The sequence below is a fragment of the Clinocottus analis genome, unplaced genomic scaffold (assembly GCF_023055335.1).
Source record: "Clinocottus analis isolate CAN_PGR_092001 unplaced genomic scaffold, fCliAna1.0.p SCAF_14, whole genome shotgun sequence".
NCBI classification, from domain to species: domain Eukaryota; kingdom Metazoa; phylum Chordata; class Actinopteri; order Perciformes; family Cottidae; genus Clinocottus; species Clinocottus analis.
Genome location: NW_027175865.1, coordinates 9,040,074 through 9,063,814, shown reverse-complemented (window position 1 = coordinate 9,063,814; position 23,741 = coordinate 9,040,074). Strand labels below are relative to the sequence as shown.

General features: G+C 42.1%; 2 protein-coding genes across 2 annotated transcripts; both read left to right on the top strand.

Moving 5' to 3' along the window:
* The first annotated feature begins 358 nt into the window (after window positions 1-358).
* On the top strand, window positions 359-3,063 carry LOC137784580 (ras-related protein Rab-25-like). The gene is made up of 5 exons (XM_068575360.1): window positions 359-410; window positions 910-1,105; window positions 1,511-1,704; window positions 1,857-1,937; window positions 2,019-3,063. Exons 1-5 carry the CDS (start codon window positions 374-376, stop codon window positions 2,141-2,143), a joined length of 633 nt encoding a protein of 210 aa, XP_068431461.1. The 5' UTR covers window positions 359-373; the 3' UTR covers window positions 2,144-3,063.
* A 4,869-nt stretch (window positions 3,064-7,932) lies between these two features.
* On the top strand, window positions 7,933-19,377 carry LOC137784471 (zinc finger protein 385D-like). The gene is made up of 8 exons (XM_068575158.1): window positions 7,933-8,107; window positions 10,048-10,163; window positions 14,572-14,679; window positions 15,116-15,284; window positions 16,426-16,683; window positions 16,772-16,953; window positions 18,169-18,270; window positions 18,637-19,377. Exons 1-8 carry the CDS (start codon window positions 8,098-8,100, stop codon window positions 18,874-18,876), a joined length of 1,185 nt encoding a protein of 394 aa, XP_068431259.1. The 5' UTR covers window positions 7,933-8,097; the 3' UTR covers window positions 18,877-19,377.
* The last annotated feature ends 4,364 nt before the right edge of the window (window positions 19,378-23,741 follow it).

Here is a 23,741-nt window from a genome sequence, read left to right as displayed (position 1 = left end):
CAAATGAAAGGATGGGTGGAGTCTCTTCCTGATTGTTACCTGCCAGTGGTTCTACCTGTTCCACCTGCTCTCCTTCCGCCTCAACCCTCCCTTGGGTGTCAGCTGATGAGGGATCGGCAGGCCACTGGATTGCCTGTCCGTCTGTCCCCAGTCATGAGCTACTACCCCTATCCACAGATAAAGAAGGAAGCGGCTCGGAGCAGCTGAACCGGCTCTCTTTTCTTTCTGTTTTCACCTTTACACTCTCCACACCGAGAGGGAAGAACTGGCGTTTGTCGTCATTTTTCCTTGTCTTCTCTACTTTGGTGACATTGAAAGTGGCTTCAGTATATTTCACAAGTGAAACAGGAAAGCCTTTGCCACCAAATGCAGAATGGGATCTGATGAGTCGTACAATTTTGTCTTTAAAGGTGAGTGTTGTTTACTTAAGCTGTGTAGGGAGAGATAATTTGTATGCAGTGTGTATTACTTCTGTAGAAGTTGTTGGGGGAAGAGAGGGAATGAATTAAAGAAGGTGATGGCTTTCTGTCTATTAGGCTAGAAATGACTTGTCCTCTGACCTATTAAAGAAACTAATGATCTTACATTTCCTGTTTTGCTAAGACACTATTCTGTGCTTTGTATGTTCAAACCGTCTGTGATTTTCAATTCCATTCACGCCAAAGTCAAGTCGGCCTCTGTGCCACGATGATGTGATGTCACAGTGTCTCGTGAGAGTGACAGCAAGTCTACATGTGCCAGATGAGGTCATTTGATATCTGAATAATCACAGGAAGTTGTAGATTTTAACCAAATAACATGGTATATTAGACTTAATGTGTCACAACAACTAAAAAGTTCTAATGTGTTAGTCAGACAAAGTATTTATAATATATTCATTTTAGATTCTACTCTGTGTGCTTGTTTAAGTGGTTCTGATAGGAGAGTCCGGCGTTGGGAAGAGCAACCTTCTGTCTCGCTTCACTAAGAATGAGTTCAATCACGACAGTCGTACGACCATCGGCGTCGAATTCAGCACGCGGTCCGTTCACCTGGACAACTACACCATCAAAGCCCAAATCTGGGACACAGCTGGGCTGGAGCGCTACAGAGCTATCACCTCGGCGTGGGTACACACACACACACACACACACACACACACACACACACACACACACACACACACACACACAAATAAATACAGATGCATAATAGAAACATAATGAAGAGCTGAGAATCCTCATATCAGTGTTTGTGCAATCAATAGTTGTTGCACCTTCACATGTGTATCCATAACCACACAACTTTCACTTTGATGAAGAAGATTCCTTCCATCTCTTTGGTTTAATTTTTTTACTTCAACTGGTGCAATATAAATACATTTTTGTATATATATAATACTATATTTTTATTTGTATTTACTTCGTGTCTCTTGCTGCTGTAATCCTGCAATTTCCCCACTGCAGGACCAATCAAGCGAATATCTTATCTTAAGATGCAGCGCATCACGGTTTGCTGTCTCTCCTCTCAGGTATTACAGGGGAGCAGTTGGAGCACTGTTGGTTTATGATATCAGCAAGCACCTGACTTATGAGAGCGCAGACCGATGGTTGAAAGAGCTGTTCGACCATGCAGACCCTCACATTGTGGTCATGCTGGTGGGCAACAAGAGAGACCTGGATTCCCTCAGGACCGTGCCAACAGAGGAGGGCAAGGACTTTGCAGGTCGGTTAGAACCAGTTATATGACTGGGTTTTTATAAGAGCACATCGAAAGGTTTCTTTGTGTGTATTTAATGCACAGTAATGTGAATATTGCTCCTTGAATATGTCAGGTTGTTGATAGTGAGTTTTGCTTTCCTTGCTTTTCCAATCCAGAGAAGAGAGGTCTCATGTTCATTGAGACATCAGCGTTGGACTCCACCAATGTCGAAGAGGCTTTTAATGAAGTCCTCATCGGTACGTTCAGTCAGTGTGTCTTCAGTCTCCTTTGACTGACATACTGAAGCAAACCTGCCATCTTTGTCTCATTATTTCCAGCGATTCATAAGAAGGTGGCCAGCAGGGAGGTGACCCGCGGCTCCATTTGCGCCGTAACCCTCTCCAACCCCATCAGACCATCGGAGACACAAGAGGAGCGTTGGAACTGCTGCAAGAGCTCCTAACAGACTACCGGCCTGTAAAGACCTGCGCTGCCCAAGTGAAACCAAGCTTGACTGTCACTGAAGCTTAAGCATGACATCATTCACACCCAATTTCAGGAGCGAGGTACTTGCTTGACACTTGAGCAGCCAATATACAAACCTCTTTAAATAGAAAAATATTTAAAAAGAGATAAAAAAAAAAAGAAGCTATATTTTATATGCTATATTTCTTGTGGTGGACAAATAGGTGTGTTTTAGAGATAGATGTGAAATTTGACTTATCCTCAATTTTTAATACCACGTTGTAAAGTTGTGTTGATGTCATGAAGCAATGCATTCAGATTCACTTGGAATAAATTATTCACAATATTTTATCTATATGTAATTACCACAGAGTCATGACTTCATTATCAGCATTAGACACGTTATCTAAACTAGATGAGGGAATAGAAGAGGGCTGATCTGAGATTAAGAGTGCTGCAAGAAAAACTCAAAACCTTTTAAATAAAAGTAGTGATATCCCCAATTTAAAACAACAGTGTTATCAATAAAAACTGTAAAATTGCAGTTTCAACAAAATATAATCTAATTATAAAACTATTGCATCCAATACAGTATATTACAGGGAAGTTATTATTGATGCATTGCCATGTAAGCACGGTTGTTGCTGATTGAGATGGAGCATTCTTTAACTCATGTATATGCTGTTGGGTAGTTAAATCTATAAAAATGCATAATATTTGCATCTAAAATCTGGAACAATGACTACAGATGTCCAATAAATGTTGCAGAGTACTGAATTGTACTGGAGTATAAATATAAGACAGTATACTAGTACCTCAAAGTTGTACTCAGCTACAGTACTTTATTACATTTCCTCCACTGAATAAAACAGATACGGGCTGATCGACTTTGCTTCATATTTAGAGGTCACATTAAAACACAACTGGGAACACTGGTCATCTCGTGAGTTGAAGGTGTTTGTCTCTCGTCCGCCTGTAGGTGGCAGTGCTGCCACTGCATGTTGAATTTAAAGCATCAGTCCTGTTTTGTGCAGTGCATTTGCTTGCTTGCTCATGTCTTTATTAACTCCAGTACGACTCCTACTGCCGGCTAATCCCACTGTTCATTTCATTAATGATCATAATATTAAGGTCATGTGGCGCTGCAGTGTTGTCGCCATGGCAGCAACCTCTGATGCCCTCTTGACGAGCTAATCGTGTGCCCATGACGGAGGCATTTCATTTACACTTTCACACAAATAATACATTTATTCACAGATCATATGGTTTTATGTCGTACAGACTGTGGATGTATTTGAACAGGCCCATATGGCACGAATATAAATCTACAGCAGTGGTAGTTAATGACATTTTGGACAGATAGTGCTCTATCTCTTTCTCACAGATGTGCATAAGGAGCTTTCAGTGTGTGTGTGTGTGCGTGTGTGTGTGTGTGTGGTGTCTCCAAGCAAAGTTTTTCTGCCCGAGGATCATTCTGCGAAAATGAAATGACCACAAATTCTTTTATTAAGTTTCTCCTCTGTAACCATGATAGGGAAGGCTCTGCACCGGGCAATAAATGTTTAATTATTTCCTGTGAATGAGGCTATTTTTATGGGCTGAGTTAAAGCATCTGGTGTAATAATCCATGCCGTCTGAGCAGGCTGCACAGGTTGAAAGGTTATGCTATCTGTAAATCTCCCTCTGTCCTGAGCCTGGAGGTAAGAGTTCTTTTGCAACTGTAATGAAATCCACAAAAAAAATTACAAGCTCTTCATTGTTCTTAGGAAGCTGCCACTTTACAGACTCTTACAAATTCCGCCCGGATCTGTGTGTAGACCACTTTCTGATTTTGTTTTAAAGCTCTTCAAGTGGTCGGAAAGACTTGGATTTAACACATACATGTGGTGGCTATTACCCACATGCTACTTGACGTGTGTAGCCTGTAAAAAAAGTGTTTGAAACCAAGACTCATATATGCTCAAGTGATGAGTGGTATGGCACCTCCGACCCCAACATGGAGCTTTTTTATCTCCCATTTACGAGAAGTCATCATCCATCACTTTGAGGGGAACCTTGTCCCCCTAGAATTTACTGCTGCAATATCACATCGGTATGGGTATTATTGTGACCTGTGTGCTCTTTGAACCCATGGAACATGCATCTTTCCATCCATCATATTGGTTGCCTTGCTATTTCTCTTTCCCTCTCCGATTTCTGATTTCCCCAGACAGATTTTACTTTCCTTCAACAGCGCTAACAGAACTGTTTATTTCTGCTTCCATCGTCTGTTTACTTGTGATAATCCGAGACTGGCATAAGACCCTGGGAACATTCATTCATATACACATAAGATTACATTACATTTCATTTCATTCATTTACAAATCTGACGCTTTTATCCAAAGCCACTTACAATAAGTGCATTCAACCGTGAGAACAAACTCAGAACAAGAATCAATAAAGTCAAACTACAAAGTGCTATGAGTAAAAGCCATCTCAGTGCTACTAAAGTGCCACTTCTGCGCTACCTTCTTTATTCAAGATGTAGGCGATAAAGACATGTTTTTAGTTTGCAACGGAAGACGTAGACATTTTCTGCTGTCCTGATGTCAATGGGGAGCTCATTCCACCATCGAGGAGCCAGGACAGCAAACAGTCGTGACTTATTTAAGTGTTTAGCTCGCAGTGACGGAGCAACAAGCCGATTGGCAGAAGCTGAGCGGAGTGAACGAGCCGGGGTGTACAGTTTTACCATGTCCTGGATGTAGATCGAGGATCTCTAATTTGTAGTGTTTTTGCACACCACTGTTTTTACACACCAATGCTGTCCTGTGGAAAACGTTGTAGCTCCATAATGTCAACTTTTTATGAATTGAGAAAATACCATTGTTTGCAGCATTGTGGTTAAATTATTTGAGGGTGTAGGAAACTTGGAGATACATAGTATTCATTGGACAGTAATAATAATTTGTCATGATGTAATAAGTTCATGTTAAAATACAGAGCCCTTTGCGCTTGCCGCCGTCACTGAGAGCGAGTTTGTTACCATTGTTAGCTTACTGGCTGATGTGCCATGTGTGGGTGTACATAACTGTTTCTGTATGTGTGTTCGTACCTATATTTTATATGTGTGTTTGTGTATGCGCACACAAACACGAAAACAAGACCAAAGTTTTACCACAAGTGTGTGACAAGCCTACATTCCTCCATCATCCTGCATCTCTCAGTGCATTTCAACTGAGAACTTCAATTTAGGAATTCTCTGTCGTCTGACATCATCAAATAGAATCATAGTCACTGCACGCTGATTACCATGGTGATGTTGTTATGGCGACGAATCAGAGGGAGAGGCGGCTATATATTCAGGGTCTTCACTCAGAGAGAGAGAGAGAGAGAGAGAGAGAGATGATGTTGTGTGTTGGTCACTCACTGAGGGACAATGAGTGACCAACACAAACATGCGCGCAATCATTTTATTGTGTCAAGAAACACAACTGTTTTCTATTCTTTTAACTAGTTCACTGTAATGTTATCTTAAGACTTTTTTGTTAAACATTCATGCCAATAAAGCACATTTAAGAGAGAGAGATGTGAATTGTGACTTAGATGTGATTGAAGAGAAAATATAAAGTGTGTTATTCACTCCTATTGAAGTTTGTAATGACATTAAAAAGTTTCCATAACTATGTGATCCTTTGTGTGCTCTTTTGTGTCTTGCTGTGTCGCCTCATCCCACTAAAGTAAATGTACTGACTGACAATGTACTCAATGTGCCTCTAAGTTCTGTTCTGTTGTACTTGGCTGTCCGTATTCGAGGCCCAGCTGGGGTCACGAGATTCCTCTCCGGCGTGGAGTTAAACAGTTTGCCAGCGACAAACAGAACCGAGAGACCTCAGCATCGGTCCACTTAGCATAATAGTACATACCTCAGTTGCCATGACAGCCTCAGTGTTTGGCTGTGAGTCCATGGCGCTAAACGGCTGCAGGTGTAAAGTGATGCAGTGAACTATTACTTGAGTGCTGCTTTCAGCTGAAACCTGAGACCAGAAACAGTGTGAAATTGGATCGTCGTTAGCATGTTTTCTGTGGTGGCGCAGGTGAGCTTTCTGCTGACACTCGAGTGCTGACTCCCGGAGAGGAGGATCATGTTTGAGTCAAACTTTTTTTTGTCACACCCCACTTTGAAAGAAGACAAATGTTCACGCCCGACCACCCCGACAACATTGTAAATTGTAACAGAATTTTGATTGAAATAAAGTAATTACAAAATAATCTGCATTTCCGAGCCCCACCTGTAACACCTCCACCCCCCACTAGGAGGCCGACCCCACAGTTTGAGAACCACTGCTTAGCATAATAAAGTCTTTTATCCACAGTCATAACACTTGACTTTCGCTTGGTTTCACAAAGCTGCCCTGACCACAAATTCCACTGACCCAGAAACTTCTGACAGCGGTCCAATATTTTACACAGACACCTGGCTGAATCTAGAATATGAAACCCTGAGCTTCCAAATGAGCTCCTGAGAAAAACTTTTCAGCTTCTCCTTCCAAAGGAGCGGGAAGAAAGGAAATAATACCACCCGGCCTCTAATATGTGCTCTGCTCTTTCTCAGAGGAACACAAAACGTCTGGCAATACAGTAAGTGACAAAAGGGGCGTTAAATTGAGTTTATGAGTAGATATTTCCATGTGTACTTTTCTCCTCTTTAGATTTTGTTTCCATGGCTTCTGGATGGAGGTGCAGTCCAGATGACAGCCATGGCAGGAGCATGAAGATACAGGCATTTCACATGCTATTTTGTTCCACTGAACCATCTCTTTGGGCTTTCTGTACATATGTATTCATATTTCATGTCACTTTGCGTTTGTTTTGTATGTTTCCCATCATTAATTACAATATTTCTTAGTTTAAGCACACAGAGACTCTGTGTGTGTGTGTGTGTGTGTGTGTGTGTGTGTGTGTGTGTGTGTGTGTGTGTGTGTGTGTGTGTGTATCAAACAGTTGTTGAGTTGACAGCCTTCCAGAGCTAAAGCTCCCTGAAGTTACAGATTGTGGGAAAACACATGTTGTTGTTCACTTTCCAGACACTGGGGAGGAAACATGCCTTGGCTTTAAAAACATGGAAGTTGAACCACGGTCTTTGCCAAGAGATACAGTACATCTACACTCCCAACGGATGTGTTATGTGCATGTGTGTAACACAAAAAGACAGATATTAACATACCAGATTCCATGCAGTGTGATTGAGTACACGCAGAAGTGGGACAGTGTGTGATGTTTTTAGCGGGGCTGTGTTGTTATGTGTCGTGTGTACAGTTTCCTTTCTGTGCAGTGATATCTCTGGGATGTATCTAAAAATACCGCAGGCCTAAGAGGAAAGCGAGGATGGGAAAGCGTTTACAAAAGAAGAACACGGAGCTCCTTAAAGACAGCCGCCCAGGAGGGAAGCCTGTGGACAGGAGTCGCCCTGCGGCCTGCAGGGCAAGGGTTTCCCCTCATTCTTTCAAGCATGAAGGCTTTTATTTTTTCTTTGTTAAAGATGAAAACTCCTCTCCCTGGTGAGTGGCGTTACATTGAGTTACACACTGTATCAAACCCAAATGTGCTGCTTGCCTTGTTGGCTTTGATGGTTGCCATAAAACAGGGTGGCACTGTACACTCATTAAGGTCATTTCCGTCTGTTTACAGAGTTAAACAGACCTCTGGAAGATGTAGACACAGGAGCATGCAGACTTGAACACGATTCGTGAAGAGCTGAGGCGGAGGTAGAGGAGGAAGAGGAGGGGGAGGAGGGGCCGGTAGTTACAGGAGGAGGAGGGAATCCAGATGGGAAGGAGCAGCATCGGCGCTGCAGGAGAGAGATAGAGAGGGAAGACTCTGGAGGAGAAGACGCAACGCTTTATCTCTGCATGGAGATGAAAAGCACCTCTATCTTTCACTGAACAATCGGATTTCACTTGGTGCTGCCATGTATTTTGGTACGTAAACATGCTTGTATTTTTGTTGTTGTTGTAAACGCAGCGGAGTCACTTGTTGCGATGTGGAGATGGATGTGAGCTTTGTGAAGTCAGTCACAGTGAATCAGAGGCTGTGATAGGGCAGCCTTTTCAATCTCTTAACATGTTTTATTGAGCTTGGCTCTCCAAAGATCCGCACTACAAGAGAAATAACACATGTAATAGCAGAAAATCTGCTCTGACCGACACTTTGCATGTCCACGCTGTTGATTGCCATACATGTCTTACAGGATTATAAAGTATGACAAATCACTGGACACAGTAAGACACGTATATTATTGCTTTGGATTATTACATGCAAGTTATGAAATGATATTTAATGAATCGCTTTTTAGGCGCGCGCGCGTCTGTCACCCCGTCCACGTGTCTCTCTGTCTTACGTTCTCTAAAGTCATTTCTCACATAAGCACAGCGAGCGAAAGAGGGAGGCAGCTGCAGCCTTCCGTCCGCCAACGGGAAATAGTGGAAACATCTTACACTTTAAATGAGATCTCTGATGAAGACAAGTTCATTGTTACATTTGGGAGGTGGAACAGGTGTGATCATGTTTCTCGCAGTCTGCCGCGACACGTTTAGTCACGTGACTTTCGTTTATTAACCAACAAGTATGATGTCATCATTCACTGTGAAGGTCCCTGACAACAATAATACCGCGTTGACTATGACACCAGAAGGGAGTTCTTGTAATCAGCCCATATGTGTTTAGTCTGTATTTTTGATTTGTTTCGGGTTTTTGGGCCACGTTCGTTTAAGTATCTTCAATGATATATGAAGTATATGTTTATTCTACTGATGGTCGTAGGCTATTATTTCTGCACGAAGTTGTCTAATGTGCGTACCCATAAGCCCCTCCCCTCCTTAATACATCCACTTTCCCATGTGCGTGCTGAAGCAAATGTCGAGACGAGTACAACGTGACGTGCGTGCACATTCTTACTTGACTTTACAAGCTTCTGGGGCAATAAGAGTAATGACAGAGCGAATGTGTGCTGTGATCTTGATTATGATGATTACAGATAAGGGCTTGTTTTACATCGAAGTGTAACTAAGCTCAGAGACAAACTGTAGAAAACAAGTTTCCATAAGTGTGTGGGTGTGTGTGTGTGTGTGTGTGTGTGTGTGTGTGTGTGTGTGTGTGTGTGTGTGTGTGTGCGTGTGTGTGTGTGTGTGTGTGTGTGTGTGTGTGTGTGTGTGTGTGTGTGTGCGCGCGTGTGTCGCAGACATAATCTGTAATATTCAGATTTCCTGTTTTGTGTGTAAAATTTTATTTTTACTAATACATTTTTCAAATGTTTTTAAGCATATCAACATGTACACACATATGGAAACTAACCAATTTTGTATTGACCATATCTCACAAATGATATTACACTCTCACTTTAGGACACAAATGGGACCCAATGGGAGTACTAACAGTATGTACAACTACCTCCGAATTGTGCTTTTATACAGTATTTAGTAAATGAGGCTTTACCACCTCAGTTCCACATTATACTATACATACTACAACAAAGGGATATTTGATCCGAGTGCATCTTTTTTCAATAACTGCCAATCAGAAGGAGTAAAACTTTAATAGACAGAGGTACACTATGTTTCATTATATTCATGACATTACATCTGGTTCATTTAATTTTATGTTTGTTGATAATAAAGCCCAATAAACAACATTTGCATTTGACATTTGGATTAATATTTGACAAAATTAATACAAATGAGGTTCCTGCCACAACTAAAAACGGACAAGCATTGCACAATTAAAGTAAGAAATAATAAAACTGAAGGAAACGTATCACAACTGATCTAACGCACAGAATGTTTTCACATTGTACTTCATATTACAGAGAGGCACTTTATGTTGAGTCCTTTCTCCTGTGTGCGTCTACCTGTCTCCTCCATAGGGAGTGTGTGTCACAGCGCCCTGCTGCCGCTGGCCCGCCCCCCGCTGGGCAGAACCCAACCCCCCCCGGACCCGAAGCCCCTCGTCCCCCTCGGTCTGCTGCCTGGATTCCCCAACGTGAGTACTGTCACTCATCGTCGCTGTCACAGCAATCACGATCTCGCCAACTGTGCCTTTTATAGAAAATCAAGAATCCCAAATCGCTCACTCTATCGCACCGATTTCAGCTGCGAGTGTTTATTTCATGGAACAGTCGTGGAGTTATTTTTCGATACACAGATGCATGAGCGAGCTGCCTACACCGTTTTCCAAATATATCACCTCTGATGCAGAGAGCTGTGACATTTCCACACCAGCTGGAGGGTGGAGCTGCTTCCTTGATATTCCTCACACAGCTTTTCTTCGAGCTGACTGTCTCGGTGCTCGTGAAGGTGGAGGAGAAACAAAACTGGCCAAGTCCAAGCCCCGAAGAGTGTTGATGTGTCAGGCAGCACTGATGTCTGGATTACAGGGGGATCGTAATGGAGGCCTCCATATATTTCTGGCTTCACAATGTATGAAGTCATTTTTATTCTGGCCTGAATCAATGTAGTATAAGTTATGTAGCTTGACTACACAGCTTAGACGTATTTATTTGTATTTTAACACAAGACACCTTTCTAACACTTCTATTTGTTCCGAGCACACAAAGCCAAGAAGATAGGATGTGTTTTTTTGTCTTCACACCTTCGCTAATACAGCGAACCTTTAAGAAAACCTAAACTTGAGATGAAGTTGAGATGACTCATCATCGCATCACTGAGTCCGGCCAAATACCCACTCGGAAGGAAAAAAATCCTCCCTTATCTTAACTTTGGTCTTGTCTTCAAACTGTGATTTTCTCTTCGATGTTTTGAAGGAGAGATATAGAGGGATACTTTGAGGGTTTCAAATAAAGTGTGTGTGTGTGCGTGTATGTGTGCGTGTGTGTGTGTGTGTGTGTGTGTGTGTGTGTGTGTGTCTGCTGGACTATATTCAGTGTTTTCAGGATGCTCTGTGTGGGAGTGCAGCATCTTCCTCTTTGTGAAAAAGCCATTCTGCCACCTGAGGAGGTCGTGGCCCCCTCCCCTCCATTTCACCTCTCTCTCCTCTCTCAAGCCCTCTCATCCATCTTGTGCACTTTACTGTGTTGCTCTTGCTCCGCCACCCTCTTCACTTCAGCTCTCTTTCTTGTTCTTTCCACTTTGTCCCCTGCTGTCATCTATCCCATCTCTCACCCTTTCATGCACTCTTTCTTACTTTCAGTTTTCAACTCTGTGTCACTCCATCATTTTCCTAACTGACCCTCCTCTCTTTCTTTTTTCTCTTTGTCCGTTACCACACACACACACACACACACACACACACACACACACACACACACACACACACACACACACACACACACACACACACACGCACACAAATCTTACCATTGCATTTTTAAAAAAATCAAATTTCAAAACAAGTTTCCTTTTTTTCTGTAAACTTCCTCATAATGAATGATTCCTACTGAGTTCAGAAAAAGATGTCTGTGTCTTTTTATTTACCAGAGGTTGAAAGATGTCTTCTATCTCTCCAGACCTTCTCCCGGCTGAGTCACCTCCTCCCTCCCCTCTCACCTATCTATAATTCATTAATCTCATTTGATTGCGCTTCCAACACTCCTCTAATTCTGCAGCTTGAGGATATTGTCTGGCCTTTACAATGCTTGGTATTGGTTGGGTGTAATATCCAAACTGGGACTTCAAAGACTAGATTGGCTTATAGTTTGACAGAATTGGAGAAAAAGAAAAATGTTTTCCTTTCCAAGTAAATACTTCTTTAAATGACAAAGAACCAAAAGCAGCACCTCATTTATCATAACCCACTCTAGTCACTTGACGTCATGTGCTCATACATAACAGTCACGCTGGTACACAATATAAATCCAGGATCATTCATCATTATAAACGTTGAGGCTCTTGACTGTGCGCCAGGTAAAAGTCTGCTTTACTTTACTTGGCCATATGTTTCAGCCTTAACTCGCTCCATCGAGCTGAGCATGTCTGACACGCAATAACTGCAGTGAGCAACTTAGAGAGAGAAAGTCACGATTAATGCTGAAGCTATGTGGTGGAGGTCTTTGCTTACTGTATATCTCACTGACTTTACTGGGGACACACTTTGTGGGAACACAAATCTGTTTACACAGTCCCATTAAGGGGACTGGCCTTCCCTTTGTGGACAAAATGCATGTCTCCATAACATAAATTATTACATTTTAGGGTGAAAAATTGGTTTAAAGTTATAGGTTAGGCTTAGGATTAGACTTGGTTAGGGTGTGCGTGTGGGTGTGCGTGCGTGCGTGTGTGTATGTGCAGGCAACAGAAGGAAAAAAAGAAGAGGCCATAAGTAAGAAGGCTAGAATAACTTTGCCACAGGTAGCCCAGTGTGGATTGGGAGTGGATGGTAAGAGTGAGTCCACTGGGAGGCAGGAAGGTGACTTTGATCAGACGGACTCGAACGAGAAGAGAGGCGGAGAGTTCAGAGGGGAGCAGATGGATGGGTGACTAGAGGAATGTGTGATGGAAGGCCAGATACAGGAGCCTTGCAGGCTGAGGAAGAACGGAGTCTTTTTTACTGATGTTAAGATGTTCAGTCTCAATCAGAGGAATAGAACACTGCGTTCTCATACATGTCATACATGTATGTGGCTATGTTGTAATTGACATGCTACATTAAACACTCGCTGTATATGTCTACGGTTATTACAGGAGTCTAGTTACTGACTTAATTTGAACTTTTATGATCTCATGATTTGTATTTTAGATATGATTTGTTTTTATGTGTTTGCTTGAGTTTTATAGAGACAGACAGCTGCAGGGAAACAGATAGATAAGAGACCAGTGACTGCAGAGAAGCATTCCACTGCAGCTGCCTCGAGTGATGATCAAAGAAAATGAGCACACACACACACACACACACACACACACACACACACACACACACACACACACACACACACACACACACACACTTCCAGACGTATCCTGTTGCGCTTTTTAAGGTTTGAAGAGCAAAGAATTCATCTTTGGCACAAAAAAGAAACAAGCACAATCGCTCGTGCTATGCTACAGTTAATGTCCTCAGGGCTGACATGAATAGCTGGCTGGCCAACAACAACATATGCATGTCCACCTCTAGCCATATTTTCATAAAGCCTCCCTAATTGTGGCTAATTATATGGCTCCCTACATTTCATCACAGGTAATAATTTTATGTTCCACAAAGGCCAGTTGGGTTTTATTGCGCTGAGTATATGTGCTCATTAAACCGGTAGGTAATGTCCAGGGGTGCTGTTCGGTCAGTTACAGGTTGTTCACATAGACACACACACACACACACACACACACACGCACACACACGCACACACACACGCACACACACACACACACACACACACACACACACACACACACACACACACACACAAACAAACAAAAGACATGCAGAAACTTCCTGTTTCTTACAATCACAAAGAAACCGAAAAGTCAAACAAATCATTTTAAATCTGTGGATGAAAAGTGGAGGATATCTTTGAGGAATGTTTCAAAACCCCACCCTCATATCCAACTGTCTGTGTTGAAAGACCATCAGCAGGATCTGAATCTACTTGGAAAGGGACTGAGTGAAGGCTTGGCTTTCAGCGTGAAGCACTCACCCCCTGTAGGTTAGAAAGGTGCACGTAAAATGTAGTTTATAGTTTGCTCCGTCATGGAGAGCGGATGCCAGGTGGTCAGGGATTCATGGTGGTCACACCTGTTTTTGTGTGAAAAATAAAATCATCAGAATATTCACTGGAGCTTTTCTGCATAAGCCACTCCTCTGCTATGCATTGGTGCTGATAAGCTTCTCCTCTAGTGCCTGCTATTATGACAGACCCTGTTGAACAATATAGTCACTTATGAATCACACACACTGTGGGTTAGTGACTGTTTCTAAAGAAGAAGAAAAAAGAAGAAAAATAATCTAATTTAGTATATGTTTATGTATAGTTCATGCAGTTTTTATAGTTTATGTAGCATAAGCATATCATTTTCTTATGGATTGTTTCTATTCCCCCTAGTTTAGAACAGCTTGCACAAAAACGATTCTTAGAGAGCCCCTGATCAGCAACCTTTAAGCTTTTGACTTGTAACTTTCAAATGTACAGACGCTAAGTGTTTCATACTCACTTTAAACCTGTCGGGGTTAGTCAAGGTTCAGCCTCCTTTCAGAGCTATTACTATTGTGTTCCTGCATGACTAGGTGCCAGACAATTACTCCCACACTCAGCTCCTTCTTACAACAACCACCTGTTACCTGCGATACTATTAATCTGTGTTTCTTAAGAGAGGTTCACACGTTGCTTGCAGACAGCATTCCATTAACCCTACAGGTGATCACTTTCACTACCTATTCTGTCTGGCCTTTTACATTCATGAACCGGTCATGACCTTCATTTTATGTTTCTCCTTTGTTGCAGATGGATCACATCCATAAAGCTCTGATTGGCCCAGGCTTTGGGATAACAGCACCGCTGAAGAGGAAGTTAAGTTCCTGTGGAGTCTGTCCACTGAGGTTTAGCTCTGAGGTGGGCGTTGTCACTTTGAATTGTATTTTTTTCTCCTGGTGCTTGTATTTCTCACACACACCCTTACATGCCAGTTGAACGGCTTAGGAGGACTGCCCTGAGGTTAGACCTGCCTCATTTTATAATTGGGTGAAATGTGCACACCTCAATTCTATGCGTAGAGTTAACGACATAAGTATGCAATGTAATGCAAAGTCACCTCTCCTATGTCTTTGTTTCATTACAAATGTTGATTTACTTGTTGGCTGGTGTTAGTCTGTATATAATTTAAAACATCTGGTATCAACGTGGAGTGATATCAGCCTCTCATACTTTGTGCTACGTTCACATGTTCGGTCATGTTTTGCGGCTTGATTTAAAAACATTGTCAGGTTCACATAATGAAATCATTCTGTACACTTAGTTCATACCTTCTTGTTTGCTGTTGTGTGAACAGGCACAGGCTTCTTTCCACTATACCGGTACCAAACACACAAAAAAGCTGAAAGAGATGGACACCCCCGATTTCAAGATCAGGACCTATGAACCGGTTGCCAGGGAAACCACATCGCAAATCCTCGCGTCACCCTGCTCACCACCCTCCAGCCTGGACACGACATCAGGAGGTGTGTGTCTCTGCAGGCGCGCATGCTTCCCCTGTGTGTGTGTGTGTGTGTGTGTGTGTGTGCAGACATGAAATATATGACAGCATTAGATATATGAGTGTACGGCTTTTCCCAGTCACGACTTTAATTCTTTGATGTGATAAACCTCCTGCTGCTTTGGGTTTCACAGTGGAGAGCTTAAAGGTTGAGCATTACCCTCCTCCACTTCTTCATATACCGACCTCTTAAGTGGCCTCCTGAGATCAAAAACACATTATCGTGCTCGGACTATGATCACTAGGTAACTGTATCGTGGTGTGTGTGTGTGTGTGTGTGTGTGTGTGTGTGTGTGTGTGTGTGTGTGTGTGTGTGTGTGTGTGTAAGTGTGTGTATTGGGCCTGGAGATATGTCAATATAAGTGTAGAGGTATGTCAAAGTGCCGACTGTTTTCCAACATGCCTGTGTGTGTGTGTGTCTGTGTGTGTGTGTGTGTGTGTGTGTGTGTGTGTGTGTGTGTGTGTGTGTGTGTGCCAGTCTTGATGTGCTACTTTTGCAGGTGTGTGGGTGTTGCAGAATAAAAATAATACATTTAGCTGCAAGCTAAAACGCAAAAAGATTGAAGAATCATACTCCACTGCTACTGTGAGTGTGTTTGAAGAGAGAGGGGTAAGAAGAGTGATCATTTCCAGTTTGGGAAGTGGATGAGACGACAGGAGAGCTCTCTGAAGATTACTTCAACAAACAGCCTCGTTGGCCTCCAACAGCGGGGACTCAATGGCAACAAACAGACGCCCACGCAGCTAGGCAGAGCTAATCATTGTTATTTGCAAAGATTGAATCCTTAAATCTGCGCACGCTCCTCCGGGGAACCTCTACAAGTCAGTTTCACGAAAGATAATAGAGCCAGATCATCTCTAACTCTAAACTCTAAATTGAAGTGCTGGGAGGCAGATCCTTGGGGAAATCATTGATTATTAGTGCGATTAGAGATGTTGATAGAGCTTTTTATTGTAAGTAATAGGAGTTCAGAAATCAATAGACATTTTTTGTATTTGTCTCATTGGTCTCCATCTCTCTTGCTGACTTTTTCATATTTTAGTTTCTCACAATGCTTATACTGTCTTAAATAATAACTCTCTGTTTCTTTCTGCTTTCATTTCAGAGCCCTCAGCCCCGAACCCTACACCAGAGGCGTCCCCATCGAGCAGCATCGCCACTGAAACTGTGAACGCACCCTCTGGCCCCTCCCTGTCACCCATTCTGAGGACACCAGAGACAGAGACACAAAGAGACAAGGAGGTGGAGGTGGAGGTGGCTCCAGAGGAGGAAACGGAAGAAGAGAAAGCTTTACGTATGCTCTACTGTTCCCTCTGCAAGGTTGCTGTGAACTCTGCCTCCCAGCTGGAGGCACACAACCGCGGTGAGGACCTTTATGCGCTGCTGTGGTCAAGCTTATTCTGCTTGTGCTATGTGTGATGCTCTGTTGACATGGCTTTATATCTGCTCAGGCACTAAGCACAAGACAATGATGCAGGCTAGGAGTGGCGAAGGAGCCATCAAGTCCTTCCCGAGGACGGGGGTCAAGGCCAAGTTGGTCGTGACGTCTGAGTCGCCAACTGGACTCCAGAACAAGACGTTCCACTGCGAGGTCTGCGATGTGCACGTCAACTCCGAAACTCAGCTCAAACAGGTCAGTAACAAAGGTGGTTAGTTGTGATTAACACAGAAACACAGTCCATGGCTGAGCCCACTTTAGCTCATGCTCATATGATTTGGGTCATTTAGTCCAGTGGCGTCAAACCTGTGGGTCGGGCCCCCTCTGTGTTTTGCTTTTTAGATAATATTACCTCTTTTGACCACAACCAGTTGTACAAATGGAACCACAAGAGGTTAAGAAGGGGAACTAAAAACAACTACTGGACTGCAGATCTGAAACAAAGAGAGGCACCAAGTATACACTGCTTTATTGTCAGAGATCAGAAACCCAAAAGATTGGGCACCACCACTTTAGTCTTTAGCAATGTATTGTAATTTAGAAGTTCATCACATAACATTTAAGGTGAAATCCAAACAGCAACTAGACAAATGTTGTGCAGTACAAAAATCACAAGATTTACCTCTGAAATGTACTTAAGTAGAAATATAAAGTAGCACAGTATGGAAGTAATTAAACAAATATTTTTGTGAGACTTGAACACCAGTAGCTGCTATGTTGCTCGAGCAGAGTGAACGCTTGGTGGGTGACACGAGAAACCGGCTCATCACTCTTCTTAGGGCCGAGTTCCTCTTCTGAATGTAAAGCTACGGAAAGGTTAGCTGTCACACAGCAGAATCGCTCACCGGCATCAACAGATTCAGCGTCATTTTATCCCGTATGCATTGCAGGGTGTTAATTCAGGGCTGTGCATGTTTTCTGCTGAATCGCAGTGAACATATTACACCTGTCGCTGTAGGTGAGTTAAAAGGAGCACAAAGCTACTGAGTCTATAGTCTTTTTCGGCGAGCATCTGAAGAGGATGTGAGCATCTCTGTTCGTGATATGAATGCTCAGCGTTGGTCTGACTGTTTAAAAGTTAACTTTGGCCAGGTGCTTATGAATATTTATCAGTACACTGCTGATTATTTGGCCGTAGCCATCTGTTCGTGCTTGTCAATCAAATCAAAAAGATTTCTATACCCGCCCTCTCATGAATTTTTGGAATTTCACAGTCGGAGCCAACAAAATATCGACATGCTGTCTGAATCATAAAATTAAGAACTTTGATTAGGCTTCCTTTAATTAGCTCTTCTCGGATTATTTAAATTTCCAAACAAAGGCAACTGATGCCTTCTTTATTTGGGCGCTCTGCATTTTATGCTGCTATTGCATCTGTCTGGTGTTTATCGGTCTGTTTTTCTCCTCCAGCACATCAGCAGTAGGAGACATAAGGATAGAGCAGCAGGTAAACCAGCCAAGCCTAAATTCAGCCCTTACACTCCCACCCAGCGTCACCAGAGTTTCCAAGCAGTGAGTACTCTGCTGTTGCTTAATTTACTGTCATCCCACATCATTGTCTGTGTACATGAGTTGACTCTCGAGACCCTCTTCCAGAAAAATTCACTCCCTTGTCAGCGATAAGGGTTGAAGAATCTCATGTCTGAAATGTTGTAATTCTATGGCCCTGTGCGAGGGGAAAAAGGCAGATTACGTTTGAAAGGAGAGCAGATTGAAGATAAGACGTTTTCGCAGTAACTGGGACAATGTGTACTTCTATTGGCCAAGTAGCTGCTCGGACTTTATCTCCTTCTCTGGTTTCCTACTTAACTGCTCAATTTCCTCTTGAGAGAACTCCCCCTTGATTGCAGTTTGTTTATCTATGTTTTTCCTTATCAGATACATCTCGCTCTACAGAAGAACCAGGACCTGACCAAACCTCTGGCCTCCTGTCTCCTCCAGCGCCAACTCTCTGTTGCCGCTGCTGCCATGGCAATGCTGCCCCCTTTCCCTCTCCGCTCCGCCTCAAACCCGAGCCCCGCCCTGTTTCAGAGTCAGCCCCTCCCGCGGGCGCTGCTGCATCCGGGCCCTACACCCATCTGTTCAGCACACACACCGGTTCTGTTTTCCCCCTACTGACCCCGTCCACGTCTCAATTAGCTCTGAGCTGCAGCTAAAACCCGACCTGAGACATGAACAAGTGATATGAGACAGTAACACAGATGCTGTGGATGTCAAGGACCAGGAATAAAGATTATTTCCTGGGTCCAAAACCATGAAGTAGATTGTGATGGGAAAAAAAAGCAGTGTAAACAACAATATTTTCTGATGTGAGCATTTGTGTGAATGTGTTTGAGTGCATGTGCAGATATAGCCATCATAGAAGGCCAAGTTTTACAACATGCTTACTCTACGGCTTCATTCCTCCAGTAATAAACACTTCTTATAGATTGTGATAATCTATATGACAATCAAGAAAATCCATAATAGAATTGGAGGTTTAATTCAGTATAGATATGAAATAACTTCCATGATGGTTATAGCTGTGTGTTTGTGTGTGTGCAGATATGCATATAAGTATATATATGCCAGTCAGAGCATGCTTGAGTGAAGAGGTTTATTATTTTCTAATAAACAATAGCTGTGGATACTCATGTTTGAGCCACAACATTCTTTATTACTGATCTAATGCTCCATAACATACATTTCATGAAATCAATAAGTGCAACATCCCTTCAACTTAACTTGGTGTTCATATGGTGATACATATGTGTTACAACAGATGTATTACATAAGACATATGCTGTAACAAACATCAATGTTAGTCTTTTCAGCTCCTTGCGTTCAGAAGAAGCGCATCCCCTTCGCCCAAACCCACGACTTTCGAAATTCAGATGCAGACCGAAGCCGATTTCATCCTCCTTTACTTAGCAGCACGCAAAAACGCATCTTGGCTGACCTCTGGTATTTTTTCAAAGAAATGAAAAATGAAAACAGCGCATCCACAGCCTTTACTTTGCTACAGAGGACTATTCCAACTATTTATGACCGAAGATTATAACTTTGGCACCCCCCCTCCACCTGAATCCATACCCCTTGTACTCTATGACAAATCAAGGCAAGAATACACACCTATACCAAAATATATAGGTGTGTATTATTGCTTCAGTACAGACACTAATGTTTTACTTTAGATTTGGATCAGATTGTGTTTTTTTTGATATTTTGTTTTGGACTTTTTTAACTGACCACATTTGTGTGATCTCTGATGAGATGCTTTGCAGATGTTCAGTGAACATTGGTTATTGTTACCTTTCTGAGAGGTCGAAGTCTTAACTCCCTCCACCAGGTCAGGGGCTGTGTAATTACTGTTTTTTTTTAAACTTTCTACGAGCTCTCAGACTATCTCATTGTTTTGGTCATCAGTCAACTGACACCAAACTGGATTAGTTAGTTAGACATCTTTTGTTTCTGCCTCGCTCAACAGCTCCAAAGTAAATAATCCCACAAGCCAATTCAGAAAATTTTCTTCCAATCAATTACAGCCTTATGATTCTCCAGTTGTCACAGCAGTCATTATCATTGTTATTATTAATCGTCTGGGGGGATCGTGAACATCTGTGTGTGGGATTCCCAATTCTCCACAGGCTGTCAGAATCCAGACCTCCTCTGGCTTAACCCTAACCCTGGCTCCTTCTCTCGCCAGCCGTCATTACCTTTTCTCTCCACCTTTTGTCATCTTTCTTTCGTTATCGCACCATAGGTCCACGGCTACTCTCTTCCGAGTCCCTCTCTCGTTCGTCTGTCGAAGTTCGTGGCAGGCATGCGCACATAAACATGTCAGCAACACAAAAGTCTGTCTTGGCATCCAAGGAATGATTCATTCTCTGCTACCTGGAGAGAGTACAAAGGTACAAAGCAGACCTTTGCATGCCATAGGAGGGCAGTGCACATAAAACATGACTATATTAAGCTCTTGGTGCGAGGGTGCAGCATTTTGTCTTCTGCTTATAATAAAACAAAGGGGCCATGGGTATGTGGAACAAGACTATGACCAACAGATTGGTTTAGGAAAATCTTTTTTCTTCACAGGAAAAAAAAAATTAAAAAATAGTGCAATCTTTGTTCTCAAATCAATACTTTCTTAAGTACTTATTAATTAAAGTCTGCATTCAATGTGCTGAAGTACCATTTTAAGACAGAAGAACAATTTAAAGTAATAATTAAAAGAATAGTTTAAGATTTTGGGAAACTTTCTTAAGTTAACTTTCTTAAGTTCAATTAGAAGATTGATACTACTGAAACTGGAGCCAACAGTCGGTTAGCTTAGCTTAGCATGAGGTAAACAGCTCCTACACCAAAAGACTTGCGTTGCCGTTGGAACTGTGATTCCTGGCCCTACAGTGGCTTAGACGAAGATGAATGGGCAGAAGCTGTGGCACAAGCACTGTTCGTCTGTCGCTTCCACAGTTCTCCAGATATGTTTAGTCACAGTCGTCAGTTCAAGTTCTCTCCTTGGTAGCGATTGTTGTTCTGGCAGCACCAGCGAGGATTTCTTTAGTCCTGGTGATGCTGGTATGCGAAGGCAGTGCAGCGCGATGGCATGGAGCAACAGATCAGGATGTAGACTGAAGGAAATGGCTCAGCAGGGTGTTCAAGAGCAGGCTGTAAAGCATAATGACCACGCTGCATCGCACAGAGAGTTGATTGTGTGTCTGGGGCTCAGTGCCGCTGTTGTCTGCTTTCAAAAGGATGTGATGGTAAAAGAGTGCTGCTTCAGTCAGTCGATTTGCAACGCAGTCTGACATCGCCCACATCCATAGAGAGAAACATGTTAATATCAGAGTTCCTCTGCGATACTGCAATGCATTGTGGGATGTTCCAGTTATACTCACTGCGACAGTGACTATAGTTATTCCCTTTAACTGGTGTGTTTCATAATCAGTTAATCACTGGGTTACAGTGTGGGTTTGAGATGGCCCTTTGAAGGTCAGACTCTGGAAATCTCACACTGATCTGAATTATGGCTACCAGATTATCTCTTCTTTAGTTTTCCATCTATCTAAAATTCATAAAACAAGTTATAATCTTATTTCCTCAGTTGCTTCTGTCTTAAAGGTTTATTTTAGGGTTGATCACACAATCTTTGTTTTGATTTCATTCCTACAAATTGTGAGTATGCCACCGTACTCATATTTTCCATATTAAAAAGTAGGTAGGTGTATTCTTGGCCCCAGCTGCATCAACCGCACAGATTAGAGCTAATACTTTTCATGAAAGAGATTATATTATTATTGGAGAGTGATGGGTGAGCTAAAGATGTGACTGGACAGAGATGAGCTTGTTATCTCTTAATAATGATACCAGTGCATCACGTATGCACTAAAAAAGGCAACGTATTCATCCATGTTTAAAGTTTGTGTGCCCCTATTTCTCTGGCTGCGACAATGCTCTGTTCATTTTAATCAGTCATTCTATTCTTTGATTCCTGAGATAACACGTTTCTTCAGTTGTCTTGACATGTGAAGGTGGCATGAAATGACAATGTGATGGATTTGTCCATTAACACAAGATCTCTTACTGTCTATCCGTCCATCTTTCTCTCTCTTTCTTTTTAATACAGACTCACAAAACACACACGCACACACAAAACACACCACTCATTATGTGAGGCTGTAACAGCTGTAACATGTATTTTCTTTTACCAGAATAACACACCTTTTAGGAAAACAGAAGTGATTTTATTTTTAATACAGTGAGTCAATACCCAGTGACCCCTGAACCATACAAAAAGTGTAACTTGAAAAAACATGTCAGCTTCAGTTTAGGGAGTTGCAACAGAAAGACAAATGTATTATTAGTTAGCCTAACTGCCACAAAACTTTACATATGCAATATAATAGATACCCATTGAGAGCATACAAAGTCAGTTAAGCCAAGAGCTGTCTTATGCTTTACTTAAGGGTCTTGCCGAAGAGTACAGACCTGTTTCACAGCTGAAGAGACCTGTTGAAGTCATTTGTTTTCAGCGGGTGTCACTGACGACACCCAAGCTTTACCAAACTCCTCCCGTAGCCTCAATATGCCATTCAGTTGGCTGTCATGGACACTTTCTTGGATCCTCACACATCCAAATGGATGTCACATTAGCTGCAATGCTATGCTGGAAAGGTGTGAGTTTCTCCCCTCCACTTTGCCAAGTAAGACATGCCTGCTTGACGCTGAGTTGGGAAAGTAAATATGCTCATGATGAGGTATTCAGTGTAATCCAATATTTACAGAACATTTATTGAGAAAAAAAACCTGAGAAGTGAAAAAATGGGTTCCATGACTTTCAACAAGGGAACAGGGCTTTGTGCATAAAGGCAAATGTATAAACTATATGCCCCATGTAGAATAACAACAACAAACAGGGACTGGACATTGGAGCATAGTGTTATAAAACTTTCTGGCTCAAATTAAAATGTGCATTCATCTAATAATTTACTTGCTTTCTGAGCTATTGTGGCATCCAATTTAATTTTGAAAGAGACAAATTAGTTTCTAAAAAACCTTTAGAAATACAACTCAAACATTACAGTGAGTTTAACACAATTATCAGCTTTATAAATACAGCAGAGCACTTGAGAGAGCTTTCTTCAGCAGTCAATTATAAATACCAAATTAGTAATTATTTTGGACCAAATGAGCCTGAGTATTAATGAGTACTTATCTAATTTGCAATAAAGAAAAATTAAAGAAAGAAATGTACTATTGCTGACCTCCATTTCCCCATTGGTCAGTGTTCTCCACCTTGCTTTTTGACAGATTGAACAGGCAATATGTGTACTTAGATATCTAGTGTGCTAGTCTCAAAAGATCCGAATAGCCAAACGAATAATATACCAAATCAGTTACACCATTGTAACTGAGCAAGGAAACGTAGATTATGTAAATAATAGTTTGCTATACATTAGCGCCATCCAGCGGGCGGTAGTTTCACTTAACGGAAGTGACGTCGTTTC